Source organism: Meles meles, chromosome 1, assembly GCF_922984935.1.
Source record: "Meles meles chromosome 1, mMelMel3.1 paternal haplotype, whole genome shotgun sequence".
NCBI lineage: Eukaryota > Metazoa > Chordata > Mammalia > Carnivora > Mustelidae > Meles > Meles meles.
In genome coordinates this window covers 39,258,126-39,281,644 of record NC_060066.1, presented here as the reverse complement: position 1 = coordinate 39,281,644, position 23,519 = coordinate 39,258,126, and the positions used below count along the sequence as shown (strand labels likewise).

The 23,519-nt window shown below is 48.9% G+C and overlaps 1 protein-coding gene across 3 annotated transcripts in view; it reads left to right on the top strand.

Annotated features, from left to right (window-relative positions):
• The window catches only part of MATN2 (matrilin 2), a 139,153-nt gene that overhangs the window by 102,548 nt on the left and 13,086 nt on the right, over positions 1-23,519 (top strand). For all 3 annotated transcript variants that reach the window (XM_046010092.1, XM_046010098.1, XM_046010085.1), the window contains 5 exons: positions 3,700-3,822; positions 7,257-7,379; positions 7,673-7,795; positions 21,014-21,136; positions 22,368-22,490. In XM_046010092.1, coding sequence (XP_045866048.1) covers positions 3,700-3,822; positions 7,257-7,379; positions 7,673-7,795; positions 21,014-21,136; positions 22,368-22,490 — 615 coding nt within the window. The remainder of the gene's footprint in view (positions 1-3,699; positions 3,823-7,256; positions 7,380-7,672; positions 7,796-21,013; positions 21,137-22,367; positions 22,491-23,519) is intronic.

Below are 23,519 nucleotides of genomic sequence, written 5' to 3'. Positions count from 1 at the left end.
ACCCCATATCCTCATCAGTCCTTCTCCCAACATCCTCCCTCATCGTTGCATTTTCCATTGTCTGTGCAGACCCAGCCCGGGGCTTGGAAGGTCAGCCTCTCCCCTGATTGAATGTTTGCACTTTGTCCATTATGGCAGACAGCTGTTAATGGAAGTAAGCGCTCTCTGTCTCTCTGGGGCATTACGTGGAAGAAGGAAACAAGAAATTCAATTTAAATCTGGAGTTTGAAGATCTCAAGAGCGTATGGACCTCGAGCTCAGGGTACAGCCATTTGCATTTAATTGATGGTGGATGGATATGGGCGATTTTCAAATCTAATAAGAAATCTGTTTTTCCAAGGAATTTGATGTCATCCAATATAGGTGGAAAATAAAGTTCTGTTCAAGACAGAATTCTACTGAAGAAAACTCTCTTGGCTGGGATTTCTTCTTCCTCCTCATCTGGGCACAATTCCTTTTTCTAGAAAGTACTGTCATCATTTTAAAGCATAAATTATTAAGGCGGTGGTGCAAAGCGCAGAAACTGGGACTGGCCTGGCTGTTGAGGTGGGGCCCGTGGATAGAATCCTATGTGGGTGTGACCTGTGTGCTGGGCTCCAGGATGGCTCTTGCTGGCACCAAGGCTGTGCTCGCCGTTGCTCGGAGACATCATACTTGAAGGGCTGGGATGGCGTCCACGGGTTGGACAGAGCCGAGAGATGTGAGGGCTGGTCTTAGCTGTGTCTCTCGTACTGCCCCTATGACACTGAACATACTGCTCTCTTTCTCTGGACCTGGATTTGCTAAACCAAAGGACATCCTGCTTTAACATCTGGTAGCCTGTACAATTTTCCTGAAATGTGCTCTCTGTGCCAGCCACTCCATGGGCATTATAATTCACTGCTTGGGGTCCCCACTCTTTCATGTTTTATGTTGTACCTTCTCAGCAAAGTCTCCAGCTTTCTTGTGAGTTGGCCCCCATAAGCTCTGTTCAAAATGTTTTGGCTGACGGTTCTGCCAACTGACCTCACGTGGGCTTCACCAGGTAAAGCCACCCTCCAGCCCGGCCTGTGTGTAGCACTTACAGTTAGTGAGGAGACTGAGCCAGATCTGGGGCACATAGTAGGTACTCAGTAAAAACTGATGAAGTGATGCACATGTGAAGAAATGTAGCTCAAGCATGTAAAGAAGGCCAAGATCGACGGTTAAACCTTTGCAGTCAGGAACCATTTGGAGAAGGGCTGCCTTGCTGTTTGCCAGACAGCTGAGTGATAACATCTTTAAGACTCTGAATGATTTTCAGTTTAATTATTTCGTACGTAAATCTTTCTTAAAAATAATGCTGGGGGAGTGCCTGGGTGGCTCAGACGGTTGAGTGTCTGACTCTTGATTTTGGCTCAGGTCAGAATCTCAGGGTCCTCTCATGGCTCAGCAGGGAGTCTGCTTGAGATTCTCTTCCTCTCCATTGGCCCTTCCCCCCAACTTGTGTGTGGGGATGCTCTCTCTCTGTCTTGCCTCTCTCTCAAATAAGTAAATAAAGCCTTAAAAAGAGAGAGAGAGGGGGGAGGAGAGAGAGAGATTGATTGCTGGTTTTTAAGAAATTGTGATAAAATATACATAACATAAAAATGACCATTCTAACCATTTTTAAATGTACACTTCAGTGGCCTTAAGAACATTCCCATTATTGTGTAATCATCCTTAAACTACAGAACTTTTTCATTTCTTCAGATTATACCCATTAAACAATGACTCTCCATTCCTATCTCCGCCTCCCAGCTCCTGGCAACCACCATTCGATTTTCCGTGTCTCTGAATTTGCCTGTTTGAGTTACCTCATATAAGTGGAATCATATAATATTTGTCCTTTTGTGTCTGACTTATTTCAGGTCTCATAATGCCTTCAGGCATCCACGATGTAGCATATCTCAGAATTTCCTTCCTTTTTAAGGCTGAATTCAAGTCCCTGCTTTTGATTCTTTTGGGTAAATACCCATAAGTGGAATAATTCTCTATTTAATTTTTTGAGGAAACTCCACACTGCTTTCCATAGTAACTGAATGCTGGCTTTTTTTTTTTTTTTAAGATTTTATTTATTTATTTGACAGAGAGAGATCACAAGTAGGCAGAGAGGCAGGCAGAGAGAGAGAGAGGAGGAAGCAGGCTCCCTGCTGAGCAGAGAGCCCGACGAGGGGCTCGATCCCAGGACCCTGAGATCATGACCTGAGCCGAAGGCAGCGGCTTAACCCACTGAGCTACCCAGGTGCCCCTGAATGCTGGCTTTTTAAAATAGCATTTACTGAAAACAATTTGACCTTTCTTTGAATGTGTAAGGATATGATTCCTGCAGACCCTCGGCTATGTGGCCGCGGACTATAGGGCTCTTTGTACTCTGTGTCTCTTTGCTTGGTTGTTGTTGTTGTTGTTTTTGGTCTGTTTGTATGTGGCCAGTGTTTTATTGACAGGCCCCTTTTTCCTCACTGAGGAAAACAAGCTCCTTGCTTGTTTCCCAGCATTCAGTTCTGTTCCACACAGGTAAGGTGGTTAATGAGTTCTGGGCTGAAACCACGCTCAGCTTCCCTCACACAGAAGTGATGAGTTACAGAGTGTGCCAGGGGGTCAGTGATGCTTGTGGTGGCATCTCTCCTCTCAGGCCATGCCCTGCGTGTGAAGAGAATGCTCTCTGCGTGCTCTGTCTGCAGCCACTTCTGCTCAAACTCTGTGCCCTTAGAAAGTTTCACCCACCAGTCACCTGGGAGGGCGCATCATAGCCCCTTGAAGGGATGGTTGCCAGGCTGGCTTAGATCAGTCATGACTCATGCCTTGGGGGTCAGGGTTCAGTGCCAAGAAGACAGGGTAATGGTTGTTGTCAAGGCAACCAGCAGTGTCTGCCACATCCCCAGAAGAAAGAACAATGAGTTAGACAGCTCCAGTTCAGCCACTAATGTGAGAGTTCTTCCAACACCAGTCTCATGAAGGCCCTCCACGAGGTCATTTGATTTCCCCGTTCTCTATCTCCCCTATAACCTGCTCTTCATGAGGTCCTGTGATTTAAACATTTTCTACCAGGAAATGAAATGCTAATTGGCTCCCAGTTATGATGCTGCTCCCACCTAGGGGCAGAAACTGAGCTTGGATTGGGACAAATGTCTATACAGGACACAACTGCCACAACCCCGGGCAGCACCAGATGTGTCTTCTCCACTTTTCTGATATGGAGACCGCCATGATCTCATGTAGAGCGAGCTTAAGCCTTTGGACCCTTCTCAATGTAACTGCCCGGTCCTGTCTCCCGTAGAGAGCTGGGTGTTTTGCACAATGAGCTTTTGTTGACTCTGCCTTGTGTTGGCCAATGTCATTGTCAGATATCACTGCAGACAGTGGTTCCCTACGTGCTTTGAGTCCTAGTGATGAGGTTAACTGGAAGAAAAGACTAACTAGATTTTCTGGGTGTTTCTTTCTTGGGAAGGGACAGGTTAGGGATTATGGTCCTCAACTCGTTTCACCAGCCTTTGGTTATCAAAAGGCAGAAAGACCCAAGCTGGAGGAATCCAGACTTCTGATCCCAGGTTCTCCTTCAAACCAGCTCCCAGAGAGCAAGAGCTGTCTTCTCTGTCCTGTAGAGTGCCTTGTTTACTGAGTATGTGCCGTGAGGGGCTGACCGCACAGCCATGGGAGAAGCTCAGAACCTTCAGGAGAGTCTGCCCTTTCTCCCCTCAGGGATCAACTACTGTGCACTGAACAAACCGGGCTGTGAGCACGAATGCATCAACACGGAGGAAGGCTACTACTGTCGCTGCCGCCGGGGCTACACCCTGGACCCCAATGGCAAGACTTGCAGCCGTGAGTGTACTGGAGTGGGTGGTTCAGATGGGAGGGCGTGGCTCACACCTAGTCCCCGGGGCTCACTTCTGAAGCTGCTGGGTCTCCTAAGGGCCTGATGGTCTGACAGGCTTACCCTTCCTTGCCTCAGTTTTATCATCCATAAAATGGGACTATTCATGCTACCTACCTCCAGGATCGGGTTATGAGGATTAAAAGAATCAATACATATAAAGCACTTAGGAAAGTGCTGCTAAATATCCACAATAGCCAAACTATGGGAAGAGCCCAGATGTCCATGGACAGATGAATGGGTAAAGAAGGTGTGGTATGTATACACCATGGAATGTTACTCGGCCATCAAAAAAATGAAATCTTGTCATTTGCAACAATGTGGATGGAACTAAAGGGTATTATGCTAAGTTAAATAAGCCAATCAGAGAAAGACAATTATCATATGATCTCACTCATAATTGGAATTTAAGAAACAAAACAGAGGATCATAGAGGAAGGGAGAGAAAAATGAAACAAGACTAAATCAGCGAGGGAGACAAAACATAACAGACTCTTAATCATAGGAAACAAACTGAGGGTTGCAGGAGGGGAGAGGGGCAAGGGGATGGGGTAACTGGGTGATGGACTTTAAGGAGGGCATGTGGTATAATGAGCACTGGGCATCATAGAAGACTGATGAGTCACTGAGCTCTACCTCTGAAACCAATAATACACCATGTGTTAATTGATTGAATTTAAATTTAAAAAAAGAAAAGTGCTGCTAAAACATTTGCACAGAACCCCTGGTTGGAGGGTCTGGTTACCCTTAATTTTCAGAGTAGGAAACTGAGGAAATATTTCAAAGTGCTACTAAATATTAATGAGCGCTCAATAAATATCAGCTAATATTATTCTTCGCTGTTGAGAGTGCTGATTAAGCCAGACCTGCTGGAGTCTAAAATCCAAGCACAACTACCTGTCAGACATGTGTTCCCAGGCAAGGTATATAACTTTGCCAAGCCTTGATTTTCCCATCTGTTTAAAAAAGTGAGAGTAGTAGCAGAAATGATGTGCTTGAGTTTTTAAGGGGAATAAGCAGGACCATTTCAGTCTCTTAGCCTGGGCCTGGCACAAGGAAAACACAGTGAAAGATCATCATTCATCATGACCACGGAGCCTGGGAGAGTGACCAGTGCGGCTGCAGGCTAGGACAAGGGGCCAAAAGGGACAGACCTCAGAAAGTACGTGGGCTACCACAGAGCTGGTCTGAGGGCGGAGCTGGGAAATATGGGACTTTTTGTGAAGCCTTTCTTAATTTTCTTGTGTAAGAAGCACAACAAATCTCCATTTGGTGATGTAAATGCATGGAAACTTGCAGGCTTTGCCAGCTGGAAGGTTCCATCATGGTTTATGAGGCACAGTCTCCACTGGTCCAGGCCAGCCGGGGTGGGGGCTCATAAGCGCTGCCGTGGGGGCCTGTGACCCTGCTCCACTGGGAGAGGGGCTCCGTGACATGGCCCAGCACAGAAGGGGCCCTTTGTGCGGCTCTCTACCCGGCAGGCCGCACATCTGCTCCGGCTTTGTGGACAGAGATAGATTGTGAATGAGAACAGAGCAGCTGTTGAACATTTGGACCTCAGACTGCCAGAAGGGGAAATTTCACAGATGAAGTATTAGGTATAAAGCAATGCTCAGGAAAACTTGTGCCCCTTCAGTCTGTAGAGGGAACAAAGTGCCTCCAGTAGGCTTTCTAAGGACTGATCTCGGAGGTCAAAGAACTTTTGAACCAGAGAGTTAGTGCTGCTCTGCACTTGCCTCTGGAAGTCTCCGAGTCCTGATGAGAAGCCTGTGGGGAGCAGGGCATGCCCTGGTAAAGATGGATCTGGGTACATTCTGCCTTCTTCCAGGAGTGAGGGGTCAGCCAGCTGACAGCCCTGGCAAGTGTCCCAGGACGGACCTGGCACAATCTGATGGAGCCCACCTAGAGCCCCAGGGGCCATGCCTGTTCCTCCCTCCCAGCCTGCCTTGGGGGAACCTAGCAGGGCTCAGAATGGGCCCCAGAAGAGATTGGGCCATACTGTCTCTCTGGGATCAAATAAGAAAGACCGCTCTGCTTCAAGAGAGTATAAACCAAACCATTTCTTCCTAGGAGTTCCCAAAGAAGGCCATGGTAGCCTGTTCCCCTCAAGTACTCAGGGAGCCCCAGCCCTAATGACAGCAAGCGCTTACGAGGTGCATACTCCTTGAGGCTGTGGTGAGCCCTTTCCAGGCACCCACTCACTCTATGCTCACTGTAGCCGTAGGAGGCATCTACAGTCTTATCCCTATTCAAAGACAAGAAAACTATGGCACCGGAGGATTAAGTAACTTTCCCAGTGTCCCATGACTGGTTCACGGTGGAACCAAGATGTGAATACAGGCTTCTGGCCCCTGAGATCCTGCAAGAGTTTGCAGTAGGTGCATCCAATGGTGGAATGTTCTGGAAGGCGCCGTCCTGGGCCCTTCTGCGGAGCCAGAGGCCCGGCACAAGGCCTTCAATGTGTCTCCAGTCCCTGGGTATGTGTTTTCTCCATCAAGGAAACCTGGGAGGCAGCCTGTGGGGATGTCTGTGGGAGCCGCTCACCACAGCTGTGTGTTCACTGTCCTTCGCTGCTCACTGCCCAGCAGGGCCAGCTGTGCTGGGCTCGGGCGCCAGGATCGGCCACACAGGCAGTCTGTGGCTCTGGGTTGTTTCTGCATCTGGGTGTCCTGGGTAAGGGGGATGAAAATACTTTTTCTGTGTCATTTTCAGAGAAAAATGAAACTTTACCATTAGTTCTTTCCCAGCAATACTTAGTAAGCTTCCCCTCAGCGATTAGCGTGTGCCAGCTCTAGTCTGAGGGCTGTACCTATGTCAGGTCCTCTCCTCACCACATTCCTCTAAGAAAGCAGCCGTCATCATCCCCACTTCTCAGGTGGGGAAGCCATGGCCAGGAGGCCCGGGGACCGCCCAGCATTGCCTGGCTAGGAAGTGGTACCAGTGGGATTTGAGCCCAGCTCGAGTGACGCCACCGCCCTCATTCTTAAGCTCTGTGGCTTTGGGCAGGCAGCTGGGCCTCCCTGAGCCTCGCTTTCCTCTCTGAGATGGGACTCACACCTGCCTGTGGCCCTGGGGACTGTAGATGAGGGGGCCAAGGCCCTGGCACAAAGTGCTGCTGTCACTAACCCCAACACAGGAGGTGTAGACGCTTCACTCCTTGAACACAGAAATGGGAGAACGAACCAACAAGGCTGAATTTCCAGAGGCCCGTTGCACCAGGTGGAATGGAAGCTTCCAGCAGTGTTCTTTGTGATGCCAATGAAGTCAATAGCTCCTAAGACCCCACCCCTCCACCCCCACACAGGAGTAGGTGTTTTGAATGCCGGTGGCAGGTGAGCCTTATTGCCGGGTTATTTTGTGTTTTCCTGTGTGACAAATGCAGGAGTGGATCACTGTGCACAGCAGGAGCATGGCTGTGAACAACTGTGTCTGAACACGGAGGATTCCTACGTCTGCCAATGCTCGGAAGGCTTCCTCATCAACGAGGACCTCAAGACCTGCTCCAGTAAGTCCGTCGCTATGCTTCTCTTCTGCGGAAAAGCTTTGCAATGGGAGTGAAGAACATGGCCGCCTCAGAGGAGGGTGGTTCAGGGCCTCCCGTTCCTCTGGCCTTTTCTGTGCTCTGGGGACTGATGGTGGCCGACGTCCGGGGGCTGCATGCCCTTGAGGGGTGGGGGAGAAGACTGCATGACTTGCAGGGTGAGTGGGGGGAGACAAACAAGACAGGGGTTCCTTGATGGCCATCCTCAAGAGCCCAGAGCCTTCCTGCCCACCTCACCTGGCTGTCTGGCTTTGCAGGGGCGGATTATTGCTTGCTGAGTGACCACGGTTGTGAATACGCCTGCGTCAACACCGACCGGTCCTTTGCTTGTCAGTGTCCTGAGGGACACGTGCTCCGAGGGGACGGGAAGACCTGTGCCAGTGAGTGCTCTGGGTCTGGCGACAAGCGGGACTTGGCACAGGCCAGCTGTGGGTGGAGCGTGGAGCCAGGCAGGGTTTCGCGGGGCCTGTGCGAGTGGACATTAAAGGCCTCGTTCAGTGATTTGAGCTCTAGTGCTTCTCCCCCATCCCTACCAAGCTTCCTTCCCCTGCTCCCCACGACAGCTTTTTCCTGTTTCTGCAGGGTAACTCGGGGTCATGTCAAAGCTGCACAGGGCCCTATTTCTTGCCTTTCTCTTCTCTACCCCGAGTCTGGCAGAAAGTGGGAACCAGCCCGAGGTGCCAGTGAATGCTGACTTCATGCTGGGCACTGTGCTAAGCACCCGCAGCCTCAGGCTCCGGCAACACTGTGGAGTCCCCAGCTTGTGGGGAAACCACAGCTCAGGTTGAGTCAGGAGTCTAAGGCTCCCCCTGTCAAAGAGGTGGGTCCCAGCTCTGGTCTGTGGGACTCCATAGAAGCCAGTCTTGGGAGAAGGGGAGGCTCCTGAGAAAACTTCCTTTCCCCAACCTAATCTGTCTGCAGATGAAGAGGTTGACAGTGATGATTCCTGAGCACATATATCCTTGCAGCTAGCCCCAATTCCTGTGCCATTGATTAATTAATTAATTAAAAAAGATTTTTAATTTATTTCTTTGACAGAGACAAAGAGAGACAGTGAGAGAGGGAATATAAACAGGGGGAGTGGGAGAGGGAGAATCAGGCTTTCCGCTGAGCAGGGAGCCCGATGCGGGGCTCAATCCCAGAACCATGGGATCATGACCTGAGCCAAAGGCAGATGCTTAGTGACTGAGCCACCCAGGCGCCCCCCTGTTCCATTAATTAAAAAAAAAAAAAGTTGGCCCTTAGATCTCCCTCTCTCCTCACTAGAGAATGTTGTGTTTTCTGCCCTGCACTCCCAGTGGACTAAGGTGAAGACGGAAAAAATAGTTATTTTGACAGAAGGCATCAGAAATGGAGGGAGAGGGCTACAGTTGTCCTTCCCATAGCCTGCTGGTCTTTCTGATGACAGGGCTAACTTCCCTGACTACGGGTACCATGGTGGCCTTTCTCATGGGCCGCTGAACTGCGATGCGCCCCTCCCTGCAGATGGCGAGATAACGTTTCCCTAGTTCGTGATGGATTCTCGCGGATGGGTCATCCCTGTGTGGCTGGCCTGTGGCCACTGCCACTGGCACGGGGAGGGGGTGGGCGCAGGGAACTGCGTCTACGTGGGACTGCATGCCAGAGCCAGAAGCATGGTTTTTTATTGGTTTGCTTTAATTTTCCATCATCTTGGATTATTCATGTACTTCCTTTGTCTACCCCTCCCCCACCGACTCCTGCCCCCCTCCCGCCCTGCCCCACACCTTACTGTGATTATCTTTTTTTTTTTTTTTATTTGACAGAGAGAAATCACAACTAGGCAGAGAGGCAGGTAGAGAGAGAGGAGGAAGCAGGCTCCCTGCGGAGCAGAGAGCCCGATGTGGGGCTCGATCCCAGGTCCCTGGGATCATGACCTGAGCCGAAGGCAGAGGCTTTAACCCACTGAGCCACCCAGGTGCCCCCTTACTGTGATTATCAAGAGCCCACTATTAGCTGGCTGGAGGGTGTCTAAGAACGGCCCTTCTCAGCAAACATGGCCCCTTACAGTCGCATGCCCCATCCCTCTTCACCCAGGTCCCTAGGAGTGAGGCCTCTGACACTTTTAAATGTTGCGTATTTGCACGTTTAAGTGCAGGGCAATCAGAAGTGAATTTTGATGTGTATCTATTTATGTGTGGTTGTGACTCTGAAGGCTTCTGAGATGATCAGATAGGTCAGAATTATCCTCTGAGAATGGTGGTTCCCATTCATAAAGAAATGAATTTTACCCACCAGCATTGAACTCTTCCCCTAATTGAAGGCTGTCTGTCTGCCCCAGGGATGATTCAGCTGCCCTGTCCTGTAATAATAGGCTTTGTTTTCAGTGTGGCCATCGTTAACTGGGGGCTATGTTTCTCAGCTCTGTGCCAGATGACAAAGAGTCTGACGACATGACTTCAACTTTTTGGAACAGTCTGCTGTGCTGGGGAAGGGGGGGAGCCTGCCACAGGCCAGCCAGGCCCGGCTCAGTGTGTGAGGGTGTCCTTCACCCTTCAGACAGGCGGCCTCCTCTTAGAGGCTTGATAGCAGGTGGCCTGAAGAACACTTCACTCACTTTCCAGAAGGTTCTCTGAAGCATAGAGGGCAGACCCACATTCCAAGGGCCCTGATACTACGTGGGCATTGTTACCCCCGTCCACCTGCAGACACCTGGGCTCTCCAACCACTGGGATGAAGCCTGTCCTCCCTTCTTCATGTCCTTGGCCTGCAAACTGTGATGGTAGGTTCTCCCCAAGAGACTTGCATTGTGGGGTTGATGCGCAGACTGGGGGCTGCCGTGGGGAGGAGAATGAGGTAGTCTCTTATAGAAGCTGCAGCTGAGAGGCCTCCTTCCCTTCTAGTTCCTGGTGACTTCCCTGAGGTAGACTTTTGCAAGGGCGTCCCAGCATCAGGAAGGACTCCGCAGGCTGGATGTGCACAGAGCCCACTGTCCACTAGCGTGCCAGCTCCTGGGGGTACACTGAGTCTTGTTCTGAGTCAGAGTTCCCAGGCCTGGCCCACAGGAGATGCTCAACCAAGTTCATCGAGTGAGAGAGTGAATGGTCAGAGACCACCTGTCTTTTTCTCCTGTGGCACCGGGCACAGGCCCCGCTCCCTGTGCAGCAGCCTTGAGTGGCTCCCCACTGTCTCCCCAAAGAAAGTTCCAGTTGCATTTCTCAACTTGGCAATGTCAAGAATCCCTTCCTCCACCTCTTGAGCCTAACCCCAGGTCTTCCCCGATCCCTCCAGTTCCTCAAGAGGGTAAGTCCCGTTATTCTCTGAGTGGCCACTGTACCTCCAGGCTGTCCTTTCTCCACTTAGTGCCCGTCTTCCCTTCCCAGCCTTGCTGGTGGAAACCCCGCCCATAGATGACATTCCCCACAGAGAACTTCCCGCTGCCAGCCCACTGGGCGTGCCTTCTCTGCCCTCTCACCCCATGCTACGCTTTGCACAGATCTGAGAAATAATGTGACAGAGTCAAAAGAATACTGAACTAAGACCCCAGAGACGGGGCTTAAATATTGCTGCTTCCACCCCGGCCAAAAGACTTGCCCCTTTCTGGATCAGATTGCTCAACTGTCAACTCGGAATGATGATTTCTGCCTCTCCGTCAGGGTTGCCAAGTGGCACAGGGAGAGACAAATTTGAAATGTTTGGGGAACTTGTAAACTGCTTTAAACCCTAGCTTTCCTCCCACCATTAGACTGCCCTGCAGTGAGGCAATGGCTGAGGTAGCACCTTGCCTTAGAGACCTACCTCCTAGGTCTGGGCCTGCTTCCATCGGAGGGGCCGTAGAGATAGGCCACCCTGGGAGAAGTCAGACTCATGAGCCCCAGAGGCTGCTGTCAGACGCTGGCAAGGCAGGGTGCTGACGGGAATCTGGGCCACAGGCCACAGAGCACTGGGAATCCTTGTCCAGCCACCACAGGGAGCCTTTGGGAAACTGGAAGTTCCAAAACTAGGTGCTGGCATGGTCATGTTCTGATGAGAACCCTCTTCTTGCCTTGCAGATGGCTGCCTTCTTGCCGCATATTCTCATGGTGGTAGTTGGAAGGTGGCGGGGGGAGGGGGACAAGGACAAGGTCTAAGGACCCTAATCCCATCATGTGGTCCCCACCTCATCTACAACTCATTACCTCCTTACCTTCCAAAGATCTCACTTCCTCAAACCCCCACAGTGGGGGGTAGGGTTGCAAAGTATGAATTTGGTAGCGGGGAGGGGTACATAATTCAGTCCTTAGCACAGAGTGAGGGGAGAAGACCACCTTCACCCTCTGTGTATTCACATTACAGGAATAGAAGGAAGCTTCGAGGTCTTCCGTTTCTTTGGTGAGAAACAAGCCCAGGAAGGGAACTGGCGCCTCCAAGCTGGGCCTGAGGGTCAGTGGCACAGTCAGGACCGGAACCTGGGTCCCCTGATTTAGGACCTCGTGCCCAGAGTGAGGTGCCCTCTAAGGGGATGTCTCAGTTCAGCCATTTTTGGGCTTGTCTGAGCAAAAGCCATTACAGAGTTAGAGAATGATTAGTAGCTCCTAGTTTTATTATAAGAAACGCCCCCAAAATGGTGTAATTCTATCTCTGAGCCTTCATTACCCTCCTGGCAGGCCACGGTGGCTTTCTCCCTACGGGCCTAGGCTGGTTTTCACAACCTCCTACGCGGAGCCGCAGACACAGGATTGCCGTCTGTCAGCACCACAGAGGTGCGAGAACCCAGAACACGGAACACATGACCCAGGCGTGGCCATGCCACAGACATCCGTGACTCACTGGATGAGGAATCTGGATGGGAGCACCGCCGTCCCCATCAGCGCGCAGACCCATGGGATGTGGGTCCTGAACACCCCTGCTTTGTCCTGAAACCTGTAATCATCCTGATCACAGATTGTAGATCCCATTCAAGACCCGGGCGGAATGGAAGGCGTGGACCTGCCTCCTTAAGGATGAAAGGAAGCGCATTCTTCTCCTGGAGGGAAAATGTGTTCTTCCTGCCTCCTGAGATTTTCATACCTCCTCATCTGTTTTATTTAAGTGATGTTTCCCAGTAGTTTGTCCTCACTCTAGACTCTGGATTTGAGTCCGGGCACCTCCTTAAGCTCTCCGTCCATTTGCTCTCATTCTCCATAGATACTGACCCTGAACTTGCAGTGTGCTGGGCACATCGTGCCAGGCACTGAGACTGCCTCCCTGGGGTGGATGCCAGTTCCGTTTCTGCCCTGACAGAGTTTAAAGTTTCACAGGGAAGAAGGAAATTAAAAACCTTTCATGTGATGTGGGAAGAAGAGGTGCCCCAGGGGCATGGGGCTAAGGGACCCTCAGCTAGTCTAGAGAAAGTTTCCTGAGAAGGAGATGGTCTATCTGACATTTGGAGATTGAAGGAGTGAGTTAACCAGGGATGGAGGGTTTGATGGACTGAGTGTTGGCTGTCCTCCCAAATTTATATGTTGACATCCTACTTCCCAATGATGTTATCAGAAGGTGGGGCTTTGGGGGTGATCAGGTCATGAGCATGGGGCTCTCATGAATGGGATTAGTAGCCTAATAAAGGGGATCCCACAGAACCCCCCCCCCCCACCTTCCCCAGTCCCTTCCATCATGTGAGGGTACAGGGAGAAGTCTCCAGCCTGGAAGAGGGTCCTCACCCAACCATGCCGGCACTCTGATCTCAGATGCCAGCCTCCAGAACCAGGGGCTATAAATTTCTGCTGTTTACAAGCCACCCAGTCTATGGTATTTTGTTATAGCAGCCAGAACAGCCTAAGACAGAAGAGGAAGAGCTTCCCAGGCACAGGAAACAGCATGCAGAAGCCCAGAGAGTGAGTGTGCTGAGTGCTGAGTACCGAGCGCTTGAGGGCAACGGGGGACAATGGGACCTGAGGATCAGGGGACAGACCACCTACAGCCTCTAGAGTTACATGATGCTGTTTGGAGGCCCGGCCTCCTTTGAGGAAATGATTTGATTCTGTTCTCTGACAGTCTCCCAGCCTGAGGAGACTCTGCCGAGCTAGGATGTGCGGTTGGACCAGAAAACACGAAGGTGGTAGATTTGTGGTCTAATCCCAGCTTTGTCCCCAGCACACCTGACATGGTTCACCTCGGCAGACTCAGAGACCTTGGGAAAGTCACTTCTCCTCTCTGACCATCCGTTTCCTCAGCTCTAAAATAAAAGGTTGGACCAGTTAATCTCCCAGGCCCTTCCAGCCCAAAGACGACGCCTGTGCCCAGCACAGGGCACATGCTTCCAGAAACACTTGGGGAATGAACTCCTTGCTGGGATACTGACCATTCTCCTGGGGCTAAAGGCGCCCCATGATGGTGACTCAGGAATGATGGCTCCCTCTGCCTGTTCTGGAAACACTGAAGTACTTTCCTGTAGGGGACCATCTGGCTCTGGGAGGAAGCTGACTCCAAGTTGGTTTCCCTCTTGGTTGAAGAGGAAACAGCTAGAACCTGTGGTCAGGAAGTTGACTGCAGTACACTTTGGGCGTTTTCTAACTTACCACATGTGGTTCTTTAACTTATGAGTGACCCAGAGCATCCTCGATGGGATTGATAGAAACTGGACATTTTGCTGAGCAGATGTGAAGCGTGTACTCTGCAAGGCTGGTGTGGGGGAGAGAGTGAGGACCCCCCAGCATCCAGCCTCCACAGGGCTCTCATTTAAAACATCTGCACAGGGCGCCTGGGGGGCTCAGTCATTAAGCTTCAGCCTTCGGCTCAGGTCATGGTCCCAGGGTCCTGGGATCGAGCCCCGCATTAAGCTCCCTATTCGGCGGGAAGCCTGATTCTCCCTCTCCTGCTCTCCCTGCTTGTGTTCCCTCCCTTACTCTCTCTCTGTCAAATAAATAAATACAGTCTTTAAAAAAAAAAAAAAAAAGAGACATCTGCACATGCAATTCTTTTTTTTTTTTTTTTTGGTGAGATTTTATATATTAGAGAGGGAAAGAGAGCAAGCCCGAGCTGGGGGTGGTGGGGGTAGAGGGACAAGCAGACTTCCCGCTGAGCAGGGAACCTGACAGGGGGCTTGATCCCAGGACCCTGAGATCATGACCTGAGCCAAAGTCAGGTGCTCAACCAACTGAGCCACCAGGTGCCCCTATCCATGCAACTCTTAATCTTGGGGTCATGAGTTCAAGCCCCACGTTGGGTATAGAGATTACTTAAAAATAAAATGTTTAATAAAATGATAAAATAAAATCTTAGGGGCACCAGGCTGGCTCAGTCAGTAAAGCATGTGCCTCTTGATCTTGGGGTGATGAGTTGAAGTCTCATGTTGGGTATAGAGATTACTTAAAAATAATTTTTTTTTAAAGTATGCTCCACATCCAATGCAGGGCTTGAGTTATGACTCTGAGATCAAGACCTAAGCTGAGGCCAAGTCAGTTGTTTAACTGACTGAGCAACCCAGGTGCACTCCCCCTCCCGAATAAAACCTTTAATAAAATAAGAAAAATAAAGGGTGCCTGGGTGGCTCAGATGGTTAGGCATCTGCCTTTGGCTCAGGTTGTATTCTGGGTCCTGGGATGGAGCCCTGCACTGGGCTCCCTGCTCAGCAAGAGTCCGCTTCTCCCTCTCCCTCTGTCCCTCTCCTACTCATGCTCTCTCTCTGTCTCTCTCAGATGAATAAATAAAATTTAAAAAAAAATAAAAATAAATAAAACATCTGCACAAAACCCCTGGGTGGAGGGTCTGGTTACCCTTAACTTTCAGAGTGGGAAACCAAGGAAATGTTTCCTTTTACTCACCAGGGCCTGTTGTGTACCAGGTATTGCACTGGGCTATGGGAGATGCGGGAGGAAAGGGCAGGCAGAGTGAGCATGTGGTCTCTTGATCAGAGCCCATGCAAGCACAGCCCAGGGAGAGCGCAGGTGAAGACCCAAACCAGCACCTGACTCCCTGTTCAGTGACAGCAGTGGTATCAGAAGGGCGGATGCCTGCTGCTTTGAGGCTCCATGTGGGAAGGTCCAGGAAGACCTCAGGAGATGGGGGGCGGGGCGAGACTGAGGAAGGAGAGGCAGAGGAGTGGCTACGCCAACCATGGTGGTGGCTGGGCCCCCGGCTTGGTACTGAGGTATGCATTGAACAACGGTGCTCAGAGCTGGGGAGGGTGGCCCAGAGGAGGCTTCAGGGATTCTGTCTTTTCCAAAGACTCTGAGGATCTCAGGCAGAGGGCAGAAGTGATATGAGAAGATGTGTATTTTGAAAAGAAGACTTAGGACAAGGGGAGGGAATGGATTAGAGGGGTAAAGATTGTGTGGAAACCAGTCAGTAGATGCAGCAGCGCAAGAGAAAGACAGTGATGTCTGGTTCTTGGTGGCGAAGGCGCAGAGTAATCTGGACGCTTGAGAAGGTCTCTGGACCTAAGGTCTGATTCCAACACCAGCATCTCTCCCCAGGTAATTTATTGGAATCACCGGTGGGGCTTTTCAAACAGCCAGATGCCCAGGAAGCACCCCAGACCCCCAGAAGCCGGGACTATCTCACACTGGTATAACTTCGTTAGAGGACAACTTGGAAATGTTTTTCAGCTTTTAAATGTTCATACCTTTTAACTGGGCATTTGCTTCCGGATATTTATCTTTCAGATAGGTCTTCATGTTGTAGGCGAAACTATATGCACAAGAATATCCGTTATAATAATGTTTATAATAGTAGGAGACTAGGCACCTCCTAAATGCCCACCTGTACAAAACACTGGTTAAACGATGGTGCGGGCTTTAAAAGTAATGAGGTAGAGGGTCAAAGGTGAGAGAGAGGCAAACTTTTCATTGTAAATCCTTTGCTCCCCATAAGAATTTTTATTTAAATATTTAAATTTTGGCCTGTTTTTGAAGTAGGTAAGGGGTTGGGATGCCAGAGTGGCTCCGTGGATTAAGCATCTGACTCTTCATTTGCGCTCAGGTCATGATCTCAGGATCACGAAATTGCTTCTTCCTTGCCCCGCCTCCTGCCCCCCTGCACCATGTGCACATGCTCTCTAGCTCTCTTAAAAAAAAAAAAAGGAATAAGTAAGGGGTTTACATGGTTTAAGACTCAAAACAATATGAAAAAATTGGGGCGCCTGGGTGGCTCAGTGGGTTAAAGCCTCTGCCTTCAGCTCAGGTTATGATCTCAGGGTCCTGGGATCAAGCCCCGCATTGGGCTCTCTGCTCGGCAGGGAGCTTGCTTCCCTCTTTCTCTCTCTGTGTACTTATCTCTGTCTGTCAAATGGATAAATAAAATCTTAAAAAAAAAAAAAACAATATGAAAAAATGTACATTAAGAAGCTTTGCTCCCGGGACACCTGGGTGGCTCAGTTGGTTAAGTGACTGCCTTTGGCTCAGGTCATGATCCCAGCGTCCTGGGATCGAGTTCTGCATTGGGCTCCTTGCTCAGCGGGGAGCCTGCTTCTCCCTCTGCCTCTGGCTGCCACTCTGTCTGCCTATGCTCACTCTAAGAAATAAATAAATAAAATCTCTAAAAAAAAAGAAGAAGAAGAAGCTTTGCTCCCCCTCTTGCTCTCCCATCCTATTCCCTACCTCCCTTCCTATCAGTTAAGTGGTGGTAGCCAGCCTTCAAGATGGCCGCCAGTGATCCTCATCTCCCAGTAGTCATACACTTGTATGGCTCCCTCCTTCACTGTTGGTCTGTGTGACCGATAGCATATGGAAAGAACCATGGCTTGTCACTTCTCAAGTTAAGTTATGAGACACTGTAGCTGCCATCTGGAGCCCTCTCAATCATTTCTTGGATCATTGGCTCTCAGGGAAGCCATGTTATAAGTTGCCCTGTGGAGAAGCCCACATGCTGAGGAACTCAAGCCTCCTTCCAGTGAGGAACTGAGTGATGTCAGCCAATAAAGATGTGAGTGAGAGGCACCTGGGTGGCTCAGTGGGTTAAGCTTCTGCCTTTGGCTCAGGTCATGATCTCAGGGTCCTGGGATCGAGCCCCGCATTGGGCTCCCTGCTCGGCAAGGAGCCCACTTCCCCCCCCCCCCCCCCACCTGCCTCTCTGCCTACTTGTGATCTCTCTGTCAAATAAATAAATAAGTAAAATCTTAAAAAAAAAAAAAAAAAGATGTGAGTGAGCTCAGAAGCACATCCTTTAGCTCCAGTAGAGCCTTGAGATCACCACAGTCCCTGCTGACAGCGTGACGGCAGATACATGAGAGATCCCGAGAGAGAACTCCCCAGCTGAGCCTCTCCTGGATTCCAGACCCCTAGAAACTGTGTGAGATAATGAATGTTGTTTTAAGCTACTAGGTTTTGGGGTAACTTGTTACACAGCAACAGATAACTAATACACCTTTTTCATTAGTTTATTATTTATCCTTCATGTTTCTTTATGTGAGTAAAAGCAGGTGTAAGTATATGTTTTTATTTCCTCCTTTTCTTACCCACACAAAAAATGTACTCTGTATACCCCATCCTCTGCCCTTTTTTTTCTTCCTTCAGTGATACTTTTTGAAGATTTCAGATCTTTCCAGAGAGAACATTCTCATTCTTTTTACAGCTGCTTAATTCCTTGTTGCCGGACACTTGGGTTGTTTCCCACTTGTCATTATTACAAACAGTGCTGCCAAGAATAGCTTGAAAGTATATCCCTTCCTGTGGTGCCAGGTACCTGTAGGAGAGAATTCCTGAAGTGAGGTTCCGGGGTCAAAGGTCCATTGTGTAACTTTGGTAGATGATGCCAGATACCCCTCCTTAGGGGGCATATCCCCTTTAATGTGTTTGAATTTTGAATCGTCTGCCTGTTCTGCCTTTAAAAATATCTCTGCCGGTGATTCTAACGTTCACATGAGATGGAGAGCTCACCACTGCTCTACGATCAACCGATTAGATGCTCTAAGGGGACAAGGAGGGAAAAGGTTAAAAACCCAAACTCCACCTGTGCTTTCAAAGCATGCACCCAGTTGGGGTGCCTGGATGGCCCAGTCGGTTAAGCAGCTGCCTTTGGGTCAGGTCATGATCCTGGGGTCCTGGGATTAAGCTCCACATCGGGCTTCCCTCTCAGTAGGTAGCCTGCTTCTCTCTCTCTCCCTCTGCCCCTCCCCCTGCTTGTGCTTGCTCTCTCTCTCTCTCTCAAATAAATAAATATAAAAATCTTTAAAAAAAAAGGCATGTACTCAATAAAATTTCAAACAGCTGCTAATGTGAACGAGCTCTCAGGAGAACTCAGAAACTCTGGGCTGGGAGCTGCTGTGATCGTACATAGCCAAGGGTGACATGGACAGTGGCTTTGGGCTCAGCAGGCTCCTGATGCATCTGGCCAGTGCAGGTGCAGACCACCATGGCTCAGGGTCTGTGTGGCAAGACTCAGCCACTCTTCTCCATGACCGGGGAGGGTATCTGTCTGGCTTATGGCTTGACAAGGCTGGCCTGAAAGAGTTACAGCTGTTTTATTATGTTGGAAAATGGAGTATTCTTAATATAAATTCATGGTGGGGAAAAAAATGCTCACCTCCACAGCCAGCCAGCTGTCTGTATTGTGGATCACTCAATTGTATTTCCACTCAACACTATGTGAGGAATGACCCGAAGCCACTGGGGAATGTTCTGCATTAATAATGAGTCTAGATTGTGCCCGGAGAAGTCAGTCATGTTCAGAGCAAACGTGACAGGCAAGCTCTGCTTTGACTCTCTTCTGCAGTTATAATTTTAGTTAACATAATATTTTCCCATTGTTCAAAGATTTTGGCAGCACATCTGCCCAAAAGAAGACGGGCAAAATTCCCTTCATGTTTGAAGGCTTACTTTACCATATGGCAATGAAATGTAGTTGGAGGAAAATATGGGATTTATTATCAGAAGATTACATGTTGAGTCTGATGCCATCACTTATTAGCAATTGATCTTGGCGAGCCATTAGTCTTCCCCTGCCTTAGTCTCCCAGCTGGTGAGTAAGAATAAGATCAGTGGCCTTGACTGATCCACAGGGCGGTTCTCAGGACTCCCCTCCAAAATGAAAAACTGCAAAAATGCCTTAGATGTGTGTATGGTCTGTGCCTGATTGTACAAGTGATTATGTACTTGGAGCCTCGCTTTCATAACTTGACTTTGTATCCATTGTCAAATTCTCCTCCATCTGAAATGATGGCATTGACTCAGAATTGTGTATCGTTCTTACAAGAAGTCACTTCCCCCATGGCCTCAGTATCAGGCTTTTAAAATATCAGCTTGGTTTTCACAGAGTCACAAACAGAAGCCACCCCAGCCCTGTGGAGACAGAGCCCTTCTCTTTGCTCTGTCCTGCAACCTCGGGCATCCGTGCCTCTTCTCTCTTATCCATAATGAAGTTGGCCTCTTCGAATCAGCGCATCAGCAAAGCTTGTAGGCTTTACCTTCAATATACAGCCAACAGTCTGACACTTGTCACCATCCTGATCGGGGCCACCGGGCTTCCTGGAAGAGGTTTCTCCCAGCTCTCCATGCTCTACCTCATCCATACCGAGTACGCCTTTTATGACAAAGCCAGTTCATGCGACCTCACTGCTCAAAACGCTCCAGCGACCCTTCCTCACTCAGATCCCACTGCTGCCCGCGAAGCCCATAGGGTCTGCCCCTTGCTGGCCTTACCAGCCTTGTCCCCTGCCAGCCTCGGTTGCGTGGGTCCCACCTATCTCTTTGCTTTTCCTGAAATGTGCCACACATGCTCTCACCTCTGCAGTTTGCAAATGCTGTTCCTTGCTGAGGGTGCTGTTTCATCCAAATACCATACACTTACTCGTCTCCTCAGGCCTCTGCTCAGGGGCATTTTATCTGCCTGCAGAATGTGAAATACAAGCCCTCCCCAGTCCAGGCACATTCTTTCTCCCTTCTGCTTTTCTCCACAGCCATTTCCCTGTCTGACATATATATTTGTTTTATTGTTTGTCTTTCCCCTTCTTCCCTCCCATACCTGCTGCCAAATGTAAGCTTCACAAAAGTGGAAATGGTGTCTTATTCACTGTTAAATTCCCAGAACCCAGAAGAGTACCTGACTCAGAGTAGGAATGCATGAAATAGTTGATGACGGCACGAGCAGACGAAGAACGGATTACCTAAGTGTGACATGTACCTGCATACATAAGTAGAAAGTTGATAAGTTGATATTATGGTTATATGATAGCCAACAAGGATGCACTATTTTCTAATACTTATAGGCCATGTTATATCTCTCCTTTTATAAATCATCTTTCATGTCTTTTGTGCATTTTCTATAGAAATGATTTTACTTTGTGTACTCTTTACATATGAAGAATGTTTTTGCTCCTAGACAAATTTTCTGTTTTGAAATGTGCATCATGGGATAAGACAGCATTTTAATTGAAGGTGTCTCAAATGTCTTTTAAGATGGAATAAGTTACTAAAAGATTGAATAGGGGCGCCTGGGTGGCTCAGTGGGTTAAAGCCTCTGCCTTCGGCTCAGGTCGTGATCCCGGAGTCCTGGGATCGAGCCCCGCATCGGGCTCTCTGCTCAGCAGAGAGCCTGCTTCCTCCTCCTCTCCCTCTCTCTCTCTCTGCCTACTTGTGATCTCTGTCAAATAAATAAATAAAATCTTTAAAAAAAAAAAAGATTGAATAAGTCAGTAATGTATGAACCATTTCCTTCTGTTTCTCTCACTCCAATTGGATTCCCAGAATTGGACTCCTGTGCCTTGGGGGACCACGGCTGTGAACATTCGTGTGTAAGCAGTGAAGACTCTTTTGTGTGCCAGTGTTTTGAAGGGTATATACTCCGTGAAGATGGGAAAACCTGCAGAAGTACGTTTTCACTGGGGTTGTCTCACATGTCTGTGTCTGATCTTTGCATGAATTCCACCATCCTGATCTCTGCTGAAATCAGTTCCCCTCGAAGGCCACTGCCCCATGACTATTAAATATAATGTGGGGTCCTGGGTGGAATTAGAAAAATGACATCAGGTTAAAAACTAAGGAAATGTAAAACAAAACAAAACAAAACAAAACATGGACTTTAGTTGGTTTTAATGGATCAGTATGGGTCCACTAATTATAACGAATGTATCACATTAATGTAATTTACTAATTGGGCCTGGGGTTTATAGGAACACTGTGCTATCTTCTCCATTTTTCTGTAAATCTTAAACTTTTCTAAAAACTAACGCCTGTTAAAAGAAAACAAACAAATGGACAGATGAGAAAAGCCATGGCTAGAGGTACAACCGAAGCTGCTCATTTATGCCCTGTGGCAAGAAGCAAGATTCTAGCACCTTCTAACCCTGTCCTTTATTAGCTAGGCAAGTTGTTTCACCTCTGTGACCCTCTCTTTTTCTTTAATAATATTATCGTTGTTGCTGGGAGCACAAATCTCTCGTAGAGACCCACCTTATGATGAGTCCATGCTTATGTGTCAGAAAACAAGGCCTCTTAGATGGGGCCAAGATGCATCTCTGTTTCATCAAAGGGGAGTGCGTAACCCTGAGCAAATGATTTTCATCCCTATCAGTCATCTTTTCCTCAAGCTTCTCAAAGCACTTGCAAAGAGCAACTTGTGCTGACACGTTTCAAGAAAAGATAGGTAATTGGAATTATGACTCTCATAGTTCACAGACAGGAAAGATATCGGTTCAAGAGGTTAAGTGATTCTCCAAAGCTACAGGTCAGGGACAAAGCCAAAATTAGATTTCAATGCCAGTCTAAATTGAGGTTTAATCTTCAAAGTTATCGTATCAGACCCACAGTGTTTCCTATTGCTATCGGAAACTGCCTCTGCAGAAAGCCAATGATCGATTGCATTTAATGGAATATTGAAGTGGTGCTGGTGAGGGATGGGGGGGATGATAGTGAGGAAGTTGGAAGAGTTAACCTAAATTAGATCCACTGAACTTCATCCTCAATTTTACTTTCCTCCCGTGGATCACTGAGTTTCCGTGGGTGTGGGGTCTGGCAGCTGAGATGGGTGAGTCCTCCAAGGTGAAGCCCGGGGGAAAATTTACGTTGGTGAAATTGATTTGACTTGCTCTGCTGTCCTCAGGGAAAGATGTCTGCCAAGCAGTAGACCATGGCTGTGAGCACATTTGTGTGAACAGTAATGAGTCGTACTTCTGCAAGTGCCGGGAAGGATTCCGGCTTGCCGAGGATGGGAAGCGCTGCCGAAGTAAGTGGCCTCCAGGTAGAGATGACTTCTTCCATCTGCAGGACTTGGACACTTAGATAACTTCATTCTGTATTTAAAATCTTCCCCCTATTGTTACAAGGTCCTGCCTTGGGTGCTCTGAGAGTGTTGGCTAGTGACCGTGCAGGAGACCCTTAGTTCTTCAGGACTTTCTCAGTCAAGGTCACGAGTTGTCAGGCTCTTTGCGTCTCTCTGTTTTCTCCCAGTTGCTGGCCCTTGCACAACCATTGTGTGGATGCCCAGAGCCTCCCACAGAGCCTGGCTGATCATTGGACAGAATTAGAATCTCTGCCAGCAATTACTATGAGGATCAAAGGATAATTCCAGTGCTTTTTCTTCTTGGAAGACCTTATAAGTAAGGGTAGAGGGTGGGAGAGGACTAAGGGATTTTTCTGTGGGTTTTATTTATCCATTTTCACTACTGTTTGCCTCTGTAGGTCTGTCTGAGCGAATTCTGAGAGTTTACTTAGAAGGTGCATTAGATTTCCTGGAGAAACAGAACCAGTAGGTGGTGTGTGCACATGCATGCACGTGCTTATATACAGAGATAGACATGGAGATAGAGGCAGATGGACAGAGAGAAAATCTGTAGGGCAGGCCAGCAGTCTAGAGACCCAGGAAGAGCTGATGTGGCAGTTCTCATCCAAAGGCAGTCTGGAAGCAGGATCCCTTCTTCCTTGGGGTGGTGGTGGGGGATTCAGTCTTCCGTTCTGAAGGCCTCCAAGTGTTGGATGAGGCGAGCTCTATGGAGTGTACTCTCCTTCACTCAAAGTCTAATGACTGAAATGTTAACTCATCTAAGCTTGGGAAAACCAAACCCAAAGCAACATCAAATAATTCTAGACATTAATAAGAAATACGGGATACCCACAGCAGCATCTAGATTGGTGTTTAACCAAAGAGGTGGGCACCGTAGCCTAGGCAAGGTGATATACAAAATTAACCATCACAGCACCCAGAAAAAGAGTCAGATGGGACACATGAGCTTGGCGAAGTGGGCATTAGAAGAGC